Source organism: Streptopelia decaocto, assembly GCF_964273445.1.
Source record: "Streptopelia decaocto genome assembly, chromosome: 10".
Classification (NCBI taxonomy): Eukaryota; Metazoa; Chordata; class Aves; order Columbiformes; family Columbidae; genus Streptopelia; species Streptopelia decaocto.
This window is the reverse complement of record NC_138665.1, coordinates 12,427,203-12,445,625: the sequence shown is the minus strand read 5'-3', so window position 1 is coordinate 12,445,625 and position 18,423 is coordinate 12,427,203. Positions and strand designations below refer to the sequence as shown.

Below are 18,423 nucleotides of genomic sequence, written 5' to 3'. Positions count from 1 at the left end.
GTCTAAGAACATGCTTTGGAGGATTCCAGATTATTGTAATATTTTAGTATTAAATACTTCTAATAAGCCCCTAGGGCCTTTTCTAAAATGGGCAAGAGTGAGCAACATGTAACAATGATATAAAAATCCATGGCACAGCAGCATGGTCACCTCTGGCATCGCCCCCATCCTTCACTGGACCTTGTCCCAGAGGTGTCCCCAGCCTCACGGACAGTGCAGAGCCAGCCGGCACCAGTTGTCACCAGCCCTGTCCCCACAGAGGTGAGGAGGGTTAGGGCTGCCGGCTGATCTCCAAGAGCTCTCATCAAGACAGGGGCAGTGAGGCAGCTGCTGCCCCAGGAAGGATAAAGGTACAGAGCACTTGAACTGGAAAACAGTAACAGTGGGATAGACACTGACCTTTGAAAAGCCTCCACTGCAGTAATTCAGGCAGCTCATTTTCATCTACTTGAGCATGTGAGGACTTACATTAAAGCCAAGGAGCCAAACCAAAAGTTTTAACTGTGCTGTTGGTTCCTTCACTCACACAAGACAGACTTCGCATAACAGAAAGCAGATGACTATTTACCTGACAGGGGATACTCTGAAATGCATCAGCAAGACCATTTGTTCAACAGGTATTTCATTCCACTTCAATCTAATGAAATGGCTACAATTAAGTCAAGCATGTAACGACAGGCTTGCATATCTGTCAGTTCTCAGCATCTTAACCTCTTCCTCTCTGGACCAGAACCACAGTCCTCTCACTGCACCAGCAGAACCAGGCTAGTTTGTAGAGAAAATCAGTGCTGGGCATGCAACAAAACCACATGGAATAAGAGAAAACAGATTGTGTCCCAAAAATGCAGGAACTGGCACTTTGTAGCATTTATTTCATTTCTACTCCAAACAGCTCTGGCTTTGGAATTCTTTATTTGGTTTGAAGTATGCTGAACACAGATCCTACGTCAAAGTTCTTCCAGGTCTGTTCGCAATCTTCCCTTCCACCTCTTACCTGACTGGGTGGATAACCAGTAATCCAGAACATCATTACTAGATCTAAGATCATGGTCAACTGAAGCTACTAAAAGAAGGCAGAAGTTGGCAGCATCAGACATGATTGCAGGGACACACTTTTCCCCTCTGAACCTCCTGTTCTAGGCTCCTGAAACACATGTAAAGCAATAAGACTTCTGACAAAATAAAGGAGAGGGAGAAACAACTCGTTCCATGGTGTGTGTCCTCCAGAACTGATGTCTCTTCAGGTGCTGCCCAACCCCATCACAGAACTAGAGCTCCACTGCATCATGCAGCACATGGAGAGACACCACCGCTCTCCACCAAGCTGGGGCAGATAAAGCCCTTATCCTGTCAAAGTGCTCTTTGCTGTGTGGGGCAGGAGAGACACAGCTTGGATCTTCACCACAAGGCAACACAGGGCCACCCTTCAGCCAGGAGTAGGTCTTGGACAGTTTTTTTTCACATCTCTTTTCTGAACAGTCATTATTTCGTCCATCACTCTAAAGCAGCCAGTTCCTCCAGGAGCTGCTCCTTCTCCTGCTGCAGCTCCTGCACCCGCTGTTTGTTCTGCTCTAATCTGTCCTCCAGCCATTGAAGGAGCGGCCCACTGATAGCAGACATCTGGCTGCAGAGGTTCTTTGTGAACACTGGGAAGGGCAAGAACATATCACACCAGTGCAAACACACAGAAGTCTCAGTTTGCTACAACAACCCCAAAATCGAGAGCAATAGAGACAGTCAGGGCAACCCTCCAACATCCTGACCAAAGCAACCAGACATCCCCCACAGGAAAGTCAGAATTAGCAGTTTGTGAAACAAGGCACTTCCATCTGACCTTTAGATACCTGGGGGGATGACAGACCTACAACAGGAATCTGCATATAAGTCAGCATTGATGCTAATTAATTTCTAAATTCAAGAGCAAAGAATGCCTCATTTATTGAACAGGTGAGAATGGACAATGGGGTATTTATCTCAGAACAGAAGCAGGATTAGGATTCACTCTGTCTCACTGGCAAAAGAGATGTCATATGTACACGATCTAGAGGAAGCACCAGGAGATGCGAATACGCATATAGATCAGTGAGACGCTACTTTAACAATCACCAAATCCAAAATTCCACTGCTGTTCTAAAACAAAAATGAATCCAAAAAAAAAAACCAAACCCCAAAGTCTATTCTAATTTTAACCAATGGTACAAAGGTCAAAGGATATAACAGCATTCAGAAAACCCAGGATTAGGTTATTTTATAGCCCTTGCTGGTTTCCTTTAAAGCATTCAGTTACAATTCTGCTCCTCCAGTAGACTTAATGCAACAAGGAAATTGGAAATTAACTGTATGACAAATACAAAGAGAAGTTTGTGCTTTTATAGTTATTTACACGTGCCTTTTATGGCAAAGGGATGCCTGTTATGCAGCTGTGCTCTACGGTCCCCTGAAGTTAGAGCCAAGCCAACCCCTGCTCAAGCCTCTCCTGTTTTGACTCTGGGAGCAGCTCCCTGGGCTCCAGCATGCAGAAAAGGAATCCTTACCTGAGCCGTTATGAATCTTGGTGACGGAGTCTAGGTGGGTAAGGCTAGGAGAATGAACAGGACACAGGTCAGTGACAAGGCAGCAGTGAATTGCACACATTAGGCAAACCCAGGCCACAGAACCAGCTACCTACTGACACTGCAGGTACATCTAAGACTCTTCACTTGTTTAAGCCCTGTACGTTCACAAGGATAACAAAGATCCCACAGGGCAGAAACATAAGAATTGGGCACGAGAGGCAGGAAAAAAAAAAATAACAGGAAAAAAAAGGTACTTATTTTTCAGACTTCTCAGCACTCTTACCCTGGTTAAACACTAATTACTATCACACACATCACTGAAGTGCCACCATTAGCTCACACACACTGGCTTTTTTGGTTGCAGCAAAGGAGCAGTTACGCTTCACTTTTGTGTGCAAGGCTGAGAGAACTTCAACTCTTTAATGTGAGGGTATTCAATCAGTTCTCCTACACAAGCTGCTAATGCTTATCTTCTATATTCCTGCTAAGGTTATGGTACTTATAGCAAGAGCAGAACATGTTAGCAAAGACAGTCATGGAGAGGGCTGCAGCCCCAGGGTTGTTACCTGTGAATTCTCCTGTAGGCATCTTGCTCTTCTTGGCAAAGGATCTTGGGCAGCTCTATAGCTGATTCCAGACACACTTTCCCGATGGTTTCGTGAGGGACAACATGAATAGGAATTTCAATCCTTTCATACCTAGAAGGGCAGCCGACACAATTAACTTCAAAGCAGGAGAGGAGAGGAAAAAAAAAGTGATGCACAGCATGCGTGTGGTTGGTGGGGACTCTACACCATGCAAGCTGAAGCCTCCACCTCTGGAGTTGAAAACAAAAGGCTGGGCCTTCTGCATCACAGATTACAGCACAAATTCAAACTCTGACTACCACGTCCTGAACCAAATCTTAAGATACAAAATTGTCTAGGCTAAATTAACCAGTCCTAATCTTTAGATTCCCTTCAAGCAGTCTGCGTTAACAGAAATACGGAGAGCTCATTCAGGCATTTCTATGCAATATTTGCTCCTCATGATGAGTCTAGAAGCCTCTTATTTGAGACAATCCAGAAAGGAGAGACAAGATGAAATACAACCTGATGCTGGTCATATTTTTCTGCTGTACTCACTCTGAGCTCTTCTGGGCCTGAATGGACTGGAAACAGGTGTAGAGAATCCTGCCTGTCTAAAAGAGATGGCAGAAAGTCAGATTCCAAAAGCAAAAAAATCAGCTAAAAACACAAGGTCCTTTAGGAAGCAGAATATGCTTTCAAATAGCATTTTAACAGGCTGCAAAGGCACGTGCTTTGAGCTTCGACTGGGACACCAGAGCTGTTTACAAGCAGATACTGACAGACCCATTAGCCATTAAAAGAAAATCTTAAACAACAGCTACCTGGGAAACCCAGACAAGACAAGACACAGCACTCACACTACAGCAGCATCTCCTAAGGAAGCCAGAGGCGTGATCAGCTCTGTCTGCCAGGCTGAGCAGTCGAAGAGCACTGACACATGTCAGCGCACGCACACACGTCGGCACACGTGTCAGCATGTGCATGCGTGTGTCAGCACACACGCTGCACCCATCTGAGGCAGCCCCAGAACCCCAGTAGCAGCCCAGCTCTGCTGGCTGCAGAGCCAGCCTGTGGCTGAGTGCAGCCTCAGCAGTAACTCATTCTTTTGTTGTTGGGATTACGATCCAAATGTCACCATTCCAGCCATGCTTTGACTGTGCTCCAAGCAGAGCTCAGCCCTTCTTGCCGGCTGCATCCAAGGATTTCAGCTTTGTCCTGGGGCTGATGTTTGCCATGGGTACTTGGAGGGTTTATTGCTATTTTTAAGTTGCCTACCTTTGTGTTTTTGTCCTCAATGAAGCAGGAAAAGATAAGCCCTACAAAACCTTGGTCCATCATCTGGTACATAGCTTGTGTGCGGACATCTGTGGACAAAGAAACAAGAGAATAAGAACTGCACTGGTGACTTGAAGGAGGAGAAAAATATTTGCCACCTTTTGAAGGGTGACCTGGAACTGGGTAACAAAGGTCACAAGCTTTATTTTAAAGCACCTACTCCAGGTAAGTACAGACCTGTTGGGCAGACTGTTGCAGGTTAAAAAAAAAAAAAAAAGCAATTTAAAATGTAATTAAATAGCAAATATTAAAAACATATGATGAGTTAACAAAACAATAAATAATCTTTGCATCAGCTTGGTGGCACAAATCACTGTGTAGCCATAATGCCCAACATGTATATGACACTCAAGTGCTTCTTTCAAAAATGTTTTTGGTTTTGCATTAACACTCACAGGTGTCAAAAGTCAAAAATTATCAGAACAGCCCTATGGTTCCCACAGCTTCTTTTGCTGTTGCCCACATGCTAGATCTAGTTTTCCTGTGTGGAAGAACAGCAATAGCTGATCCGTGACTGAGCCACAGGTAGTTTGAGCAACCTGGAACACGCAGACAGGAACAGGGCTACACTGGCAGAGGTTCCTGAAACCCACCCAGACAATCTTGTCCTACCAGAGGGCACATGAGAAAACAAACTTCGATAGCTGGGATGTGCAGCTCTGAAAATCCAGTAAATTAAATAATACAATTAGTCAGCTGCAATTTTTCATACAGAACCTGGACCTAGGCTGCTCTTACCGACATGCGATGGCCAGACAGTGATGTGAGGATGAGAGTGATACCAGCCCACGACTCTCATGGGACGTCCTGTCATTTCAGCCAACCTGTGTGCAGGTCAAGGTGCTTTTGAAACCAGCAGAGTAAATGGAAGAAGTTTTTTGTACAAGGAAAAACAGCAGAGTTTTATAAGCGCTTCTCATCAGTCAAAAGAATTCCAGATCCCTTTAGAGGGGTGACAAGACACAGCAGGGAGCTGACAGAAGCCTCTTCCCCAGCACTGCAGGATGCCACGGCTGCAGAAGTGAGTTGGATTTTGTCTGCACATGGCAGTGACACAGCACCAAGCTGTCCAATACAGCGGCCTGGAGCATCTGTAGGGAAAAGGCTCTCCAGCGCACCTGGAAACAGAGCCTTGCCAAAAATACAGAGAAATTATAAAAACTATTTATAACAGAATTCCACTGCAAATGCTGGAACCAACAAAGACTCCAGAGAATGGCAACTGCCAGCACAGCCCACCAAACCATGCAGGTATAGGAAGGCAGCAGCAAACAACTTCAAGCCAACCAGAAGAAGCCTAAAGCACAGCACATAAAAAGAGGTTTGAGGTAAAACCACCTCACTCGTGAGTTTGCTGTTGTCTCTACCAAAGGATATCTCTGCTTCAGTAGAAGCAGCTGAAAGCTGCTCTGGCGAAATTTCCACACGATCTTTTCTCTTATCAGAGCGGCGCAGGATGATCACGGAATGGATGTGAACAATTCGGCTGGTGTCAACCTAATGACACAGAAGGAAAAACAAAGAATCATTCCTCTGCTAAGAAACAACTACATACAAGGAAAAAGCCAGCAAAGAAAGCACAGGGATGCACCAGAGTACAGCCAGGCATGCAGAGGGGAACCTTCCCCAACTCTGAGCTTTGACTTCAGAATAATTTCAGTTGGAAGAGACCCTCAGGATCATTGAGTCCAACCATAACCTAACTCTGGCACTAAACCATGTCCCTAAGAACCTCGTCTAAACACCTTTTAAACCCCTCCAGGGATGGTGACTCCACCACTGCCCTGGGCAGCCTGTTCCAATGTCTGACAACCTTTTCTGTGAAGATTTTTTCCCCAGTATCCAATCTAAACCTCCCCTGGTGCAACTTGAGGCACCAAGTCTGAACACAGAGCTGGAACCCACGACTGGGCAACAGCCCGGCGCGGGTCGGCCCGAGGCCCAGCGACCGGGCCGTGCCGGGAGCAGCCCCGCCCGCACACCCGAGCCCCGCTCCGCAGGCCGCTGCCCCACGGTCAGTACCGGCGCAGGCCCCGAGCACCGCCCGGGCAGCGCTGCCTCCCGCTGGCTCTCCCGCCCGCCCGGCCCCGGCACCTCGCCGATGCAGAGCCCCATGACCTCCTCCTTCTCGGTGCTCAGCGCGTGGTTCAGGCACACCAGGAACGCGTCGGCCTCCAAATACACCGCCTGCACCGCCATCTTGCCGCCTCACCCCACCACCCCGGAAGTAAGAGGAAACCAGTCCCCCCCTTTGCCCCGCCCACGCTCGGCAGCAGGACCAATCCTAGCGCTGCCCGCTGGCCCTTCCAGCTAATCACCGTGGCCCAAGGTGCGATGCGGCTTCCGGAGAGGCGAGCGGTGCGGCGCGGCGGAAGCGCCGTGTCGCCCACGCGAACAGCGGCCCCGGGGTTCCGCGCTGCGGCCGCTGCCCCGGGCGGCGGAGCGGAGCGGAGGGGGACGGGACGGGGCGGCGCGACCTGACCCGGCTCGGGGCGGGGCTCCGCTGCGCGCCGGCCATTGGGGCCTGCGATCAGGCGGAGGGAGGCGGTGGGGTCAGGGGGGAGGGCGGGGAAGGCTTTGCTCGGTGCACTCGGCGCTGGCTGTCACCTGCGCGGGCTGCAGGTAGGTCACGGGCGGGCGGCCCCAGGGCCCGGCCCGGCGCCTCCCGCTCCGCCCGCTGCCGCCTCACGCCGAGGGGCGGCCGCCGAGCCCCGCAGGCCCAGCCCGGGTGGGAGGCGGTTGCTATGGAGACGCGCTGCGCCCTTCGCCCGCCGCGGCGGGGCCTGCCCGGCCCGGCCCGGCCCTGCCTGCCGCTCCCCGCACCCCCGCCGGGCCGGCTCCCGGCCCCTCGCCACCGCCTCCCCCGGCACTATCCATAGGACGAGAGGAAATGGCCTCAGGTTGCGCCAGGGAAGGTTTAGGTTGGATATTAGCAAAAAATTCTTCACAGAAAGGGTTGTCAGGCATTGGAACAGGCTGCCCAGGGCAGTGCTGGAGTCCCCATCCCTGGAGGGGTTTAAAAGGCATTTAGACGAGGTTCTTGGGGACATGGGTTAGTGCTGGAGTTGGGTTATAGTTGAACTCGATGATCCTGGGGGTCTCTTCCGACTGAAATGATTCTGTGATTCTTTTAGTCTTCCTGTTCTTTCGTTCATCCCCAGCGCTGCCCGGTGAGCAGCCCGCAGCTCCGGGTGCGGGCAGAGCGGGTCCCGGCGCCGCTCGCTTGGGGCACAGCCCGAGCCCCCGGGAGAGACTGCGGAGCAAGTGAACCCACCCGAGCACCGCAGGGAGCCCGGCCCGGCCCGCACCTGCTGCTGGGTGTCTCGGGGAAGCTCAGCTCCCCTTCAGCCCCCTCCCGCACAGGCTGTGTGGGCAGCTGTGCGTGGCCCAGCCTGGGTCCAGAGCTCTGCAGCCCCGTTAGAATCATAGAATGTCCCGAGTTGGAAGGACCCACAAGGATCATCGAGTCCAACTCCTGTCCCTGCACAGGACAACCCCACAGTTCACACCGTGTGTCTGAGGATGTTGTCCAGTCTTTTCCTGAACACTGTCAGGCTGTTAGTGCTGCCAGCACAGCGCTGTGCCTGGGCCACTGAGCCTCAGCACCGCTTTGGATCCCTGGCGCCTCAATGGCAGCTGAACTCTTCTAACAATCTCACCCAGTGCCCCTCCCGCTTCTTTTTTTTTTAAAGAAAAAAGGTAATAAAGGGTGGAGTTTGTTTAGCACGCTGAGCTCCAGCTCTTGAGATCGTCTAAGCAGCAGCCGGAAAAATTTATTTAACTGTTTTCATAAAATATTTCTATGTACTTAATTGAAAAGGAAATAAATTGTCTTCACCACAAGATGCAGTCCTCCTCCTGGCCATTTACACATTTATTTGTATATTGTGTGGCTCAGAAATCCACCCAGGTCCCAGAACAGCATTAAACCCCTAAGGAGAGAGATGGATGGAATGGAATACCTGCAAGTCATTGTCCTGTCCTTGGGAGTTGGGGTTTCAATCTCCCCAAATCAATACTTTAAACAGCAATTATGTTGATGGGAACATTAAAATCAGTTTCAAAGGATGACGCTGCAATCTTCCAAATTTAAGCTGATTGCTTTTTGTTGGATGTGGTAGGGTTTTTATCGATTATGAAGCAAGCAATGTGAGAAATAGGTTTTACAGCTTGTTTTAAATATAAGTAGGCTTACTGCTCCTTTCACCCATGTCTTCCTTCAGGCTTTTTGATTGCTTTCTGATAAAGTCTGCAGTAATAGGAATTGTCTATGTTTTTCTCTTCTTAAAGTTCCAGGTGCAAATGTCTAAGCGCGTGCTTTTTCAAATCTTTCATTTCTTCTGTATGTTTGACTGCTAAAGACAGACCTATCTTAGTTCAAACCCAATTGACGGTTTTGCCTGACTTCAGTATTTTATTTGTGGCACTAACTGGGCACCTTTGTGTCAGTCTTTGAGACTGTTGAAAAGAGAGGCCAGACTGGGCCTTTGAACTTTGCTAACTGAACTCAGAGCTGTGGAGCTCGGAGGAAGTTTGGGACAAATTAGTGGGGCAAAGGGTGAAAACACACTTTAATTGCTGCCCATTCTGCAGTGTCCTCTGCATGAGACCTTGTTCTGTCAGCCCTGTGCCTGTCATTGCTGCCACGTTCATACACAATACACACAAACATACATGCTGTGCTGTAGTTTAGCAAGACCGAAGCAGGTCGGTATTTGGATAAGAGACCTTCCAGGAGAGTTTACTTGCTGTAGCAAATAGTGTTCACTTACTGAGTAATATTTTCTCAGCACTGAAGTCAGTCTTGAGTCTTCTGGCCTGGGGCTGATGAGCTGTAGAAATTCCAGGTTTGAATGGAATAAAAGCAAGTCTTTGGGCATTTTTGGTCGTGATGGAGCTTTTGGCAGTTTACTGCAGAGTAGGAGAGTATCCTGGCCGAATTCCAACCTGGGTGATTACATTCAGCTGGCTGAAAACAAGCAGTGGTGCTTGCTGCATTTCACTGCTGGGCAAAGTGATTTCCAGACACAGGCTTAAATTTGTAAAGTGACTTGGGGTAAAGCAGAGTGAAAAAGGTTTACAGGAATGTCCCTTCAACCCTCATAGTCTATTCTTGAAGGCCTTGTGAGGCGTGTCAGTCTGCTCTCACATCCCTCTAAATGCCAGTGATCCAGCTGCTGGGGCATTGCTTGGAATGGCTGTACCAAATCACAGGGTGTTCTTCAGAGCAGTGATGCTTTTTATAATGCACATACACATTCCCACACATCAAGCAAGGAGACAAACAGAATGGGAGAAAAAGAAATAATAGGGGAATATTCAAAAGTTTGTTCAGTGCTGTTCAGGCTGATCCGTGGTTGGTGTTTTGTTTTCAAAAAGGTTGAGGGATCCTTTGATGCGAGAAGGTAGAGAAGCACTGATATAAGATACAGAAGGCAACATAGAAATGTATTTTCTGTTATATATGTACCCCTATGTATAACAATTTTTTTCTCTCCCTGACTTTCCCTACTTTATTTTGTACCCAGATTTTCTTGCTCCTGTCTGAAATGTGCCTTGTAACTTTACAAGCTTTCAGAAGACCACTGTGTTTCACTGGGATAGGAATATTGCATCTGCTTCGTAGCAGAAGGATGTTATATGTATTACAGCTTAACTCTGTTCTACTTTAAACCTAGATAAAGAATGAAGACTGTCTGTACCATTTTGATTACCTCTTCTAGGGTTCAAAGAGAGAATCATTTCCCCTGATCTTCATTTGCTAATGGCTCAGCTTGATCTAACTGGTACACAGATAAACTTGCTGTTAAACAAAAATTCCGGTAGGAAGAACCACCTCAATGTCCAAAATTCCTTTGCCCCTGCTGATGCCGGTGGCTCTCTGTAACCATCTAAAAGCCGAACTACGCAAAGTCACGAGAGCTGTTCCCAAGAAGCTCCTATGTGAATGGACAGTGCTGCCGTCCTCTTGAGAGATGAGATGAAGGACCCGTCACAATGACAGCTCTGCAAGTTCCAAATACGAGAGTCGTGCATATGGAGTTTCATGCGTTATCTCCAGAGTGATCTTCGTTCTTGTTAAGCTAATTTCACCTCTTGTCACAAGTTTTGCTTTTTGGATTTAGACCATCAGTAGCCACGGGACTCCTGTGTAAATCAGTTTTTTTCTTTTTCTTTTTTTTTTTTTTCACAATTTTACACACAGACTGTTATTAGGACTGTTAGTGGAATAAGCAAAGCCAATATTCACAGGGTTTAACTTCGTACCTATAGCACCTTTTGCCCCAGAATGCCTTACAAACGCCACACAGCACACACATCCCAGCGTACAACCTCTCACGACATTTCTATTCACTTAGGCACCACCTTAGTTTCCCAAGCCGACTTCTAGGGACATTTCAGCACGTAGCATCTCATACAGACGTCACCCAGAGGTGCCTTTCAGGTCTGAGAGCTTTCTCCGTGAATGTATTCAGAGCTAAAGAGACCATGCGTGCATCCTGCGGGTTGATGCCGTCCACCTGAGGAGCGTCCCGGAGCGGCCGAGGGAATGGCAGCGGGAGGGCACGCTGGCACTCCTCCTGTGCGGCTGTGGGTGCGACGCGTAGGTGTTTACTGCGACGAGCACCGCAAAACGTGGCTTGTGGCTGCGGAAGAGGCAAGTGTCCTTTGAGCTTCCCAGTGGTTGTAGCTTTGCTGTTGCAGGTGCTTGTACTGCATTGCCAGTAACTGCCTGCTCTTTTTGTTACTTTTCCCCCAGGAGGAAGGTATGCTGAGGGCTCGGATCCAAAGAGTTCAGGTTCCCCTGGGTGAGGCGCTGCGACCCAGCCAGCTCCCCCCATCCCGGCTGCCTCATATGTGGCAGCTGTCCCAGGGTGAGCAGTACAGGGATAGTAACTCTCGCGTTTGGGAGATAGAGCACCATCTCATGGTAAGGATGGTGGCAACAATAGACCATAGTCATGCCTGTTTGTGAAGTCATTTGAGATCCTTGAGGGACAGCAAAGGACTGTTATTTTGTTGAAGTCCATTAGCTCAGCCACAGTACCTGTAGACGTATTGAACTTTTCCTTGTCGCTTACAGCTTGGTGGTGTTGAAGAACTGCTGCTTAAACTCGTGCCTGGTGATTAATCTGGTATGTGTAGACATTACCCCTGCTTTGTACTGTACTCTGTTTATTCCCAGTCATTCTTTAATATGACTTTTTGTCTTTCAGGAGCAGTGGCTCTAGGAGGATGTCGTTGTATATTTTGTACAATAAATGATTCTCTCTCCACTGAAATGCAGCCACCTCTGAGGTGGAAGCAGTTAAACAACACACAGCAACATCACACAAGAGTTTAGGACAGGCAGTGAAGAGGAGTATTGTGTCCAAGTGAAACATCAGGGGGAGTTCTAGGTAGGCAGAATGTAATTGCCCCAAGTGGAGTTTGGCCAGGATGCTGGAAATAATGTCCTAGCGATAGTGAAAAGTGCTGTGGGCTGGGGAGTTATCAGAAGTCGGAAAGGCAGCACCTGCCTGGCTCTGGGCAGGGGCAGGAGCCGAAGTCCCAGCACCGCGTTCGGTGGCAGCGCTGCTTTCCTGGACAGGTCTCCCATCCAACTACTCGTACCACCAGTTTTGCTTGTCTTTTGATCTCTCAGGGAAGATCACAGTTAGAGGTGTCACAGCTGCAGAGAGTCAAACTGAGTGTCTGAAATACTGCTTTCTAGGGATCTGAACAAGATGGGGCTGTCCTCCGGTCTGGTTTTGGGGGGATGGGATTTCCAAGAGACTTTTTCCTGGGGAGAAAAAAAAAAAAAGCCCTTATCATTGTCTTTCTGGGACGTACACAACAAAGTTGTTTTGTTTTTAAATGCCTCCTCCAGCTGCACTTATATGACTAACACCAAATCCTTGGTTGTGTAGAGCTCACAGGGAGGGCTTTTGCACATACATGTTTTAGTATAAGGTCTGGAGGCACAGAACTGTTAAAAATCAGTCAGCTGTGTTAATTTGAATCTTTGCTGGTATCTTTGTGCATCCAAGTGGAAAAGGACATATTTTGACCAGAGAAAAGAAAAAGGCCTTCAAGCCTAGCAACATAAAACTTCCTGTATTCATTGTCCACATTTTCATCCTTTAGCGAGACACAGAGAATTATTGTGTATGTTGGCAGGCATCTGCAAGCAGCAATATACATTTTCTGAACTGTCTGTGACAGAGAGGGAAATTGGGAGCTCTTAAAAGCCTTGGGTTTAAGACAGTGTCTTGTCCCCCCCCACCCCCTGGAAAGCATGTTGTTTCTACAGTAACATTTTCCTATCATTTTAGTTCTCTGAACATGTCCCAGAAGGATCCCTGCCAGAAACAAGCCTGTGAAATACAGAAATGCTTGCAAGGTACCAAGTGTCACTTTGTCTTTTTGGTGTCTTGATTTTTGGTGGAACTTAGTTCTTTTAGCTTAACCCTTTTCTCCTTTCACCTTGAAAGCAAGCAAGCACATTAGCATCACCTGCTTGCAAATCAAACAAAATTATAATGTGTGGTTTTATTAGAATTCCCTTGTGCTTGATCGTAAGTAACGAGACACCATTAGTACAAAACACAGTGTTTGTAACAGTAATGTGCCTATTTCAGTGTTCTCCGTGCTGGTAGTGAGATGCCGTGTGTAGTGTTGGGACTCGGCTGTAGGCGGGGAGAGCCAGACATGAGGATAAACTCTTACAGAGTGGGTAGTGAGGTAGTGGGTGGATTGTATGAAGAGACTGCAGAGCTTGTGGCTCAAGGAGTATTTTAAGAGCAGGTCAGACATCTGTCAGGAAGAGGTGAGGTATTTGTGATCTGGCCTGAAGGTATGGGACTGTCTCCTTCTGGAGACCTTTAACAGCTGTTTTCTATCAGCTTAGCTAAATAGTTGTAGGGCCGACGGAGGTTATGTGATAATGTGCTTTGGGAGCCTGAGTTGGGGAGAGCAGGCTTGTTATTTGCAGAGGACAATTTTTATTTTTTTTAAACTGTTGCTTTTTGGAAAAAGGATTTGCTGTGTAGAATGAGAAAGAGAAAACATTGCTCTGTGCCAGGGCAGCTCAGCAGCACGGGAAGGAATCCTTCCTGGCTCTCCTCGTGGAGCCCTGAGCCAGTGGGCTCTGAGCTTTACGAGATAATGACTCCTCGTGTTAGCCCAGGGATGACGGGGTGGGAGACCAGCAATGCCACAGCTAAAATCAGACAGGCCAGTTCCACAGCACCTCATTTCTGCCTTTAATTTATTAACAGACTACAAACAGGTTAGCTAAAATATAGCAGGGAGGGAGTCTTGCTGAGGAAGTAGAGGGATGGCTTTGCAAGCTGCAGCAAATACAGTGATTGCAAGCTGTGCAAATAACATGTCCTCTACATGTCCCCAGCATTTGTCTAGATGGTACCTGTTACTGTCTTCAGGTCTGGAGCATTCTCCCATGAAGGGCTGCCTGCTCTCCCCATAGGAACTGTACTTAAAAGCTAATGTTTGACCCTGTTTGGGTCCCATCTGTGACAGTGTTCCATTTTAACATTCATGGACGTTATTCTTAGTGTTTTACCTGTGTGGGTTTGTGTACTGGTTTGCTCTGAATGGTTAAGTGTTAGCAAAGAAGCTCTGTGACTCTGCTACATGCATACTCCACTGTTCACCGCTTCTCTAGCTATCGTTTTGGACTGCTCTTGTTGTTCATGTATTATTGTGCTACGGAGGTGTCTGAGTTGCACAGATGAAGCAGCTGAGTTGACAGCAAAGCGATTTCTCCCCGTAAGAATTAATGTCATAGGGGACGTATACAGAGCTTTACCTGACAAATACATAGAGAGAGTGTACACGGTGCAGAGGACAGAGGGCAGAAGCAGAACCTTTGGGAGATGCTGGCTTTTCAAAGGCTGGTTTTGGAGTGGGTCAGTGTTCTAAAAGATCTTGTCTGCTTCCTCTGTGGGACTGAATGCCACTGTAAATCTCTTCTGGTTTGCTATCCACTGTACGACTAACGATTGTGCTTTTCAGGAATGCATCCCTGACAGATATTAATAGCAGGATGTGCTTGTGTGTAGCCATAGTTTTAGAAGCAAACCTGCACAGGAACAGTTAGGAGAACCTTGGAGTGCTCGTAATCAGCAGGTTATTGCAGAGGAAGATTAACTGTCCTCTCCAAGGGCCTGCCATGCCTCCCAGGCTGCCAGCTTGCACAGAGAACTAACATCACCACAACCTTTTTTTTCAGGGGCGACCTCTGTGCTTGTGTTACAGGTCACTCACCAACCCAGTTAGGGAATTCATAGCCCAGTGATCAGAGCGGGCTGGCTTGCTCACTAACAGCATTCATTGCTGCTTTCTGGGCTCTTTAGCGAGTGCTGTGTTTGTCTGACATTGGGTTGCTGTTGCTTCTTTTAGTCTTTTAAAAATCAGTGGCAGGTGGGGGGGAGAGTACAGCTGCGTAGAGGTTGCGTAGCTCATTCAAGGCAGGGTGGGTATCTCTGCACGCCCAGCGCTTCTGTGCAGACAGGCAGGTAGTTGTTAATTCAAGCCACGGACTCTGCTCACATACCTGTGGGGCTCCTCTCCAAGAGCCTCGTAGCCAGCCCTGCAAAGCACTGTGGGCTTTGCCACCTCGGCCAGCAAAGTGCCAGGGCAGAAAGGATGCTGGAGAAATCATCTGTGTCCTGCAGTGCCTAAAGCTGCTGGGGCTGTGAAATCTCTCCCAGTCTGAAACAAAGGTAATATGGAGAAAGTACAGGGGTGAGTATAGTTGTGCTGTACACAAAGATGTGAGCCCAGAGATCCCAGGTCAGACTAGGAGGTCGTTGAGCCCCATGTCCCAGCTCTGGCAGTGTCCAAGAGCAGAACTCCAGGAAGGAAAGTGAGAGGAGGTCAAGTAACAGTTGTCTGGCTAAGGGACCTCCTGAGCTAGAAGTGGAACCTTTGTATGGAAGGTGGTCGTGTCACTGGCTCTGTGCAGCCAATACTTTTATAATATATATCAAGCATACACTTGATCAAGAAGAGTGGAACAAGCTATTTGAAAAAAATTCAGCTCTGCCAGCGAAAGAGGTAACATCAGTCATAAAGAAACACATTAAAAAAAATCATCCCATTTCCCTAGTAAATGTCAAGAACCAGAGCGAACTTTGCATGAAGGAGATTTAAAAAAACAAAGAGATCCTTTTTGCCATTGGTAAGTTTTTTAGTAGCAAATATATTTCACAATAGTGTTATATACTAATTTTGCAGTTCTGTTGGACTCAGCTGCTGGTGCCTGGCTGAGCGTTCCTGTGAGCGTGCTGCCCGCTCTGGCTGCGCCGCAGCGCTGCAGCCTGCCCGCAGCCGGCCGCAAAGAGGAGGCTGGCAGTCCTGCTCCTCACCCCTTCCCTTTACAAACCACACAGGGCTGTCCCTGTTTATACCAAGTCTTCTTTGGATGATCTTATATTTACACTCAGGTGTAAACCGTGGCAGCTGGGCTGAGGACCATGGATGACAAGATCCAGCTTAAAAGCACGCAGGCTAAAGTAAGGATTGAAGGGCAGCGATAAGGGAAGCCTCATTTTTACTGTAGCGAGATGTGATAGCTACAAAACTGGGGGACTGAAGCTGCTCCCACCCACAACAGCAAGGCTGCCTTTGCATGGCTTTAAGACAGCTGAAACTAGAGATTTTTTTTTTTTTAGGCAGACAAAGTGATGAAATGCTTGTAAGCAGCTCTTGCTTTTCAGAAAAACTTGCTGCACAGCAGCTGAAGGGTTGGGGTAGATGTGTCCCCTCTGGGGATAAAACTTGTTCCCCTCTGCAGACTTTGTGTCTCCTTTTTATTTTCCAGCGAACAACTACATGGAGTCAAAGTGTGAAACCGTGCTTCAGGAGATGCGCAAGTGCTGTGCCCGGTACCCCAAGGGCAGATCCATCTGTTGTTCAGGGTTTGAGAAAGAAGAAAGGGAGAGAGAAAAGCTTAAGGCGACTTCAGGACGAATTCCCCCACCACCTCAGTAACACAATGCAGCTCCAGCAGGTGCCGGAGCACAGACTCACCTGTAGAGCTTGTGTGTGTTTTTTCAAGCCTTCTTTAGACTTTCAGGAAAGCCAGATCGCTCCTGGAACACACCACCCGGCACACCAAAAAGTATAATGCAGTACCAACAGATGGCCTGGTTAACAGACTTTATTCTCTGTACCAAAACATCCTCTATGTTGTCTTCGCATCGCGCTTGTGTCTGTGAAAAATCAATTTGGTGTTCTTAGAATGCTTACCTTACTCTAATCCATCCTTGCTCGCAAAATGGAGAACTGGAACCAAGTTATTCTGGCTTCTGGAGCGAGAGGTACAGGAAATAAGCTCAGCAGAGTGAGTGAGTTTAAGCATGACACAAGCCCATCTTGACACAGCAAAGGTATTGCTGCCGTCGTGCAGTAGTTCCAGACAACATTTGCCTGTCCAGTGGTTCAAGCTCAAGAATGGGAATCAGGTCTTGGGAATTGTTCCTAGGTCTTGCATAGATCACGAGTGACTACACGTCACTTTGCCTAAGTGCCTCACTTTCCCACTGGACAGACTTTTGTTTACTTTATATTTGAATTGCCTACACGCTGCTATTTGCATGACAAAGATGTTACAGGAACATTATTTCAGGGATTGCTACAGGAATAGGATTTTTTTAAAAAAAGCAATATTCATTTGAAAGATCTGACTGTTGATATAAAATTTATAAATTTATGTACAATTGAACACCTTTAAGCAATATGTTACAAACCCAGCGTAGTTCAAGCTGCTGGTACCCAGAGGCCTGTCACAAAGCCCTGGGCTAGATCCAAGAACTGATTTAGGCGCTGCTTACTGAATAAGCAGTTGTAGCACTTGGTTTCAACACAGCATTCCAGACTCACTCACAGGCCGGCTGTGTCAGGACTCCAGGGAGAGATGGCTTTTCAGAAGCTGTCACCCATGCAGCAGAATTTCCTGTGACCTGTAGGAAGAGCTCAGCAGACAGGTTCCTGCATCACCCTTCAGACTTGCCTCCGTCTCTCCGTCCCCTGTAGCAGGAGTCCAGGCACCGCAGCAGGTGCCAGGTCCATTGTAGGGCCAGGCACCCCAATCTCAGACTTCAAACCCACTAGGCTCCTAACTCTGTCATTAGATCTAGCCGTAAAGGACTTTTGTGCTGTGATCAAGTACAACTTTTACAAAATACAGCTTCTATAAACAGACCACTGTAGTCTAGGCACAATAGCTGAGTGTATTGAAGCCTAGAAAAGCAAACCATCTGTATTCACTGCTCTGAAATACAAAATAAATGACTGGAACAAACTGCAGTCTCTGGTTGTTTACTGAGGGTACAACATAGCTGCAAGCTGGGCGGCTTGGCTGCCGTTCACCGTCCAGAGCTTCATGTGATATCATCGTGTTTAAATAGCAGCTACTTGATATTTTTATAACCAGGCTCAAGATCAGAATAATTCAGGGCTAGCCTTCCCCCTCCCGCCAATTCCCCCCCCAGCAAAAACAAACAAAAACAACAAAACAAAACAAAAAAACCTTAAGACAAAATAGGGCATTCAGTATTCTTGAAAAGTAGGGGAAAGTGATGACAAGGTTGTGAAGCAGCTCAAACACTTGACACATTGCTCATTTTTCCCTTTCATGCTGAGCAGGAGCAGTGGAAAGAAAGTCACAAACAGACAATAAAAACAATAAATGTTTAGGCATCTGTTACACCTATTAAAAAGAAAAGCCTCGTCTCCATGCCCATTTCTGTTTGGGTGGAGCAAACTTGCTCAGCGGGGAGGCTCTGAAGCCAGGCTGGCAGCAGAATCACCTCCTGCCCCAGAAGCATCCCACCTTTTGGCAGCCAAGGAGAGGGGTTTGCTAAGGCAGCCCGTGGTTCCCTGCAGAGAAGGGGGAAGGCTGCTGGCCTCATGCCGGAACTGCTCCCGCGAGTCCAACACGCAGGGCGACACAAAAC

The 18,423-nt window shown here is 47.8% G+C and overlaps 2 protein-coding genes across 14 annotated transcripts; one reads left to right on the top strand and one right to left on the bottom strand.

The window, feature by feature from the left end:
• Window positions 1–843: 843 nt before the first annotated feature.
• BRCC3 (BRCA1/BRCA2-containing complex subunit 3) lies at window positions 844–6,711 on the bottom strand. Of its 2 annotated transcripts, none has more exons than XM_082062299.1 (8): window positions 6,554–6,711; window positions 5,837–5,956; window positions 5,198–5,285; window positions 4,400–4,488; window positions 3,680–3,735; window positions 3,122–3,253; window positions 2,535–2,578; window positions 844–1,646 (listed from the first exon to the last, which is right to left on the bottom strand). In XM_082062299.1, the coding sequence occupies exons 1-8, from the start codon at window positions 6,656–6,658 to the stop codon at window positions 1,495–1,497; spliced, it is 786 nt and encodes a 261-aa protein (XP_081918425.1). In that variant the 5' UTR covers window positions 6,659–6,711; the 3' UTR covers window positions 844–1,494. The 2 variants fall into 2 exon arrangements, with proteins under 2 accessions (XP_081918425.1, XP_081918426.1); XM_082062300.1 differs by having other exon boundaries at window positions 6,578–6,707.
• LOC309444461 (cx9C motif-containing protein 4-like) lies at window positions 6,682–18,319 on the top strand. 12 transcript variants are annotated; one of them, XR_014185035.1, is made up of 6 exons: window positions 6,682–6,788; window positions 10,183–11,117; window positions 11,220–11,390; window positions 11,544–11,595; window positions 12,775–12,842; window positions 16,287–16,357. XR_014185035.1 is itself a non-coding variant. In XM_082062307.1 (4 exons), the coding sequence occupies exons 1-3, from the start codon at window positions 11,010–11,012 to the stop codon at window positions 11,589–11,591; spliced, it is 327 nt and encodes a 108-aa protein (XP_081918433.1). In that variant the 5' UTR covers window positions 7,098–11,009; the 3' UTR covers window positions 11,592–11,595; window positions 11,677–11,857. The 12 variants fall into 12 exon arrangements, 6 of the variants coding, with proteins under 6 accessions (XP_081918432.1, XP_081918433.1, XP_081918431.1 ...); XR_014185036.1 differs by having other exon boundaries at window positions 6,699–6,788; window positions 10,138–11,117; XR_014185037.1 differs by lacking the exon at window positions 6,682–6,788 and adding an exon at window positions 7,024–7,081.
• The last annotated feature ends 104 nt before the right edge of the window (window positions 18,320–18,423 follow it).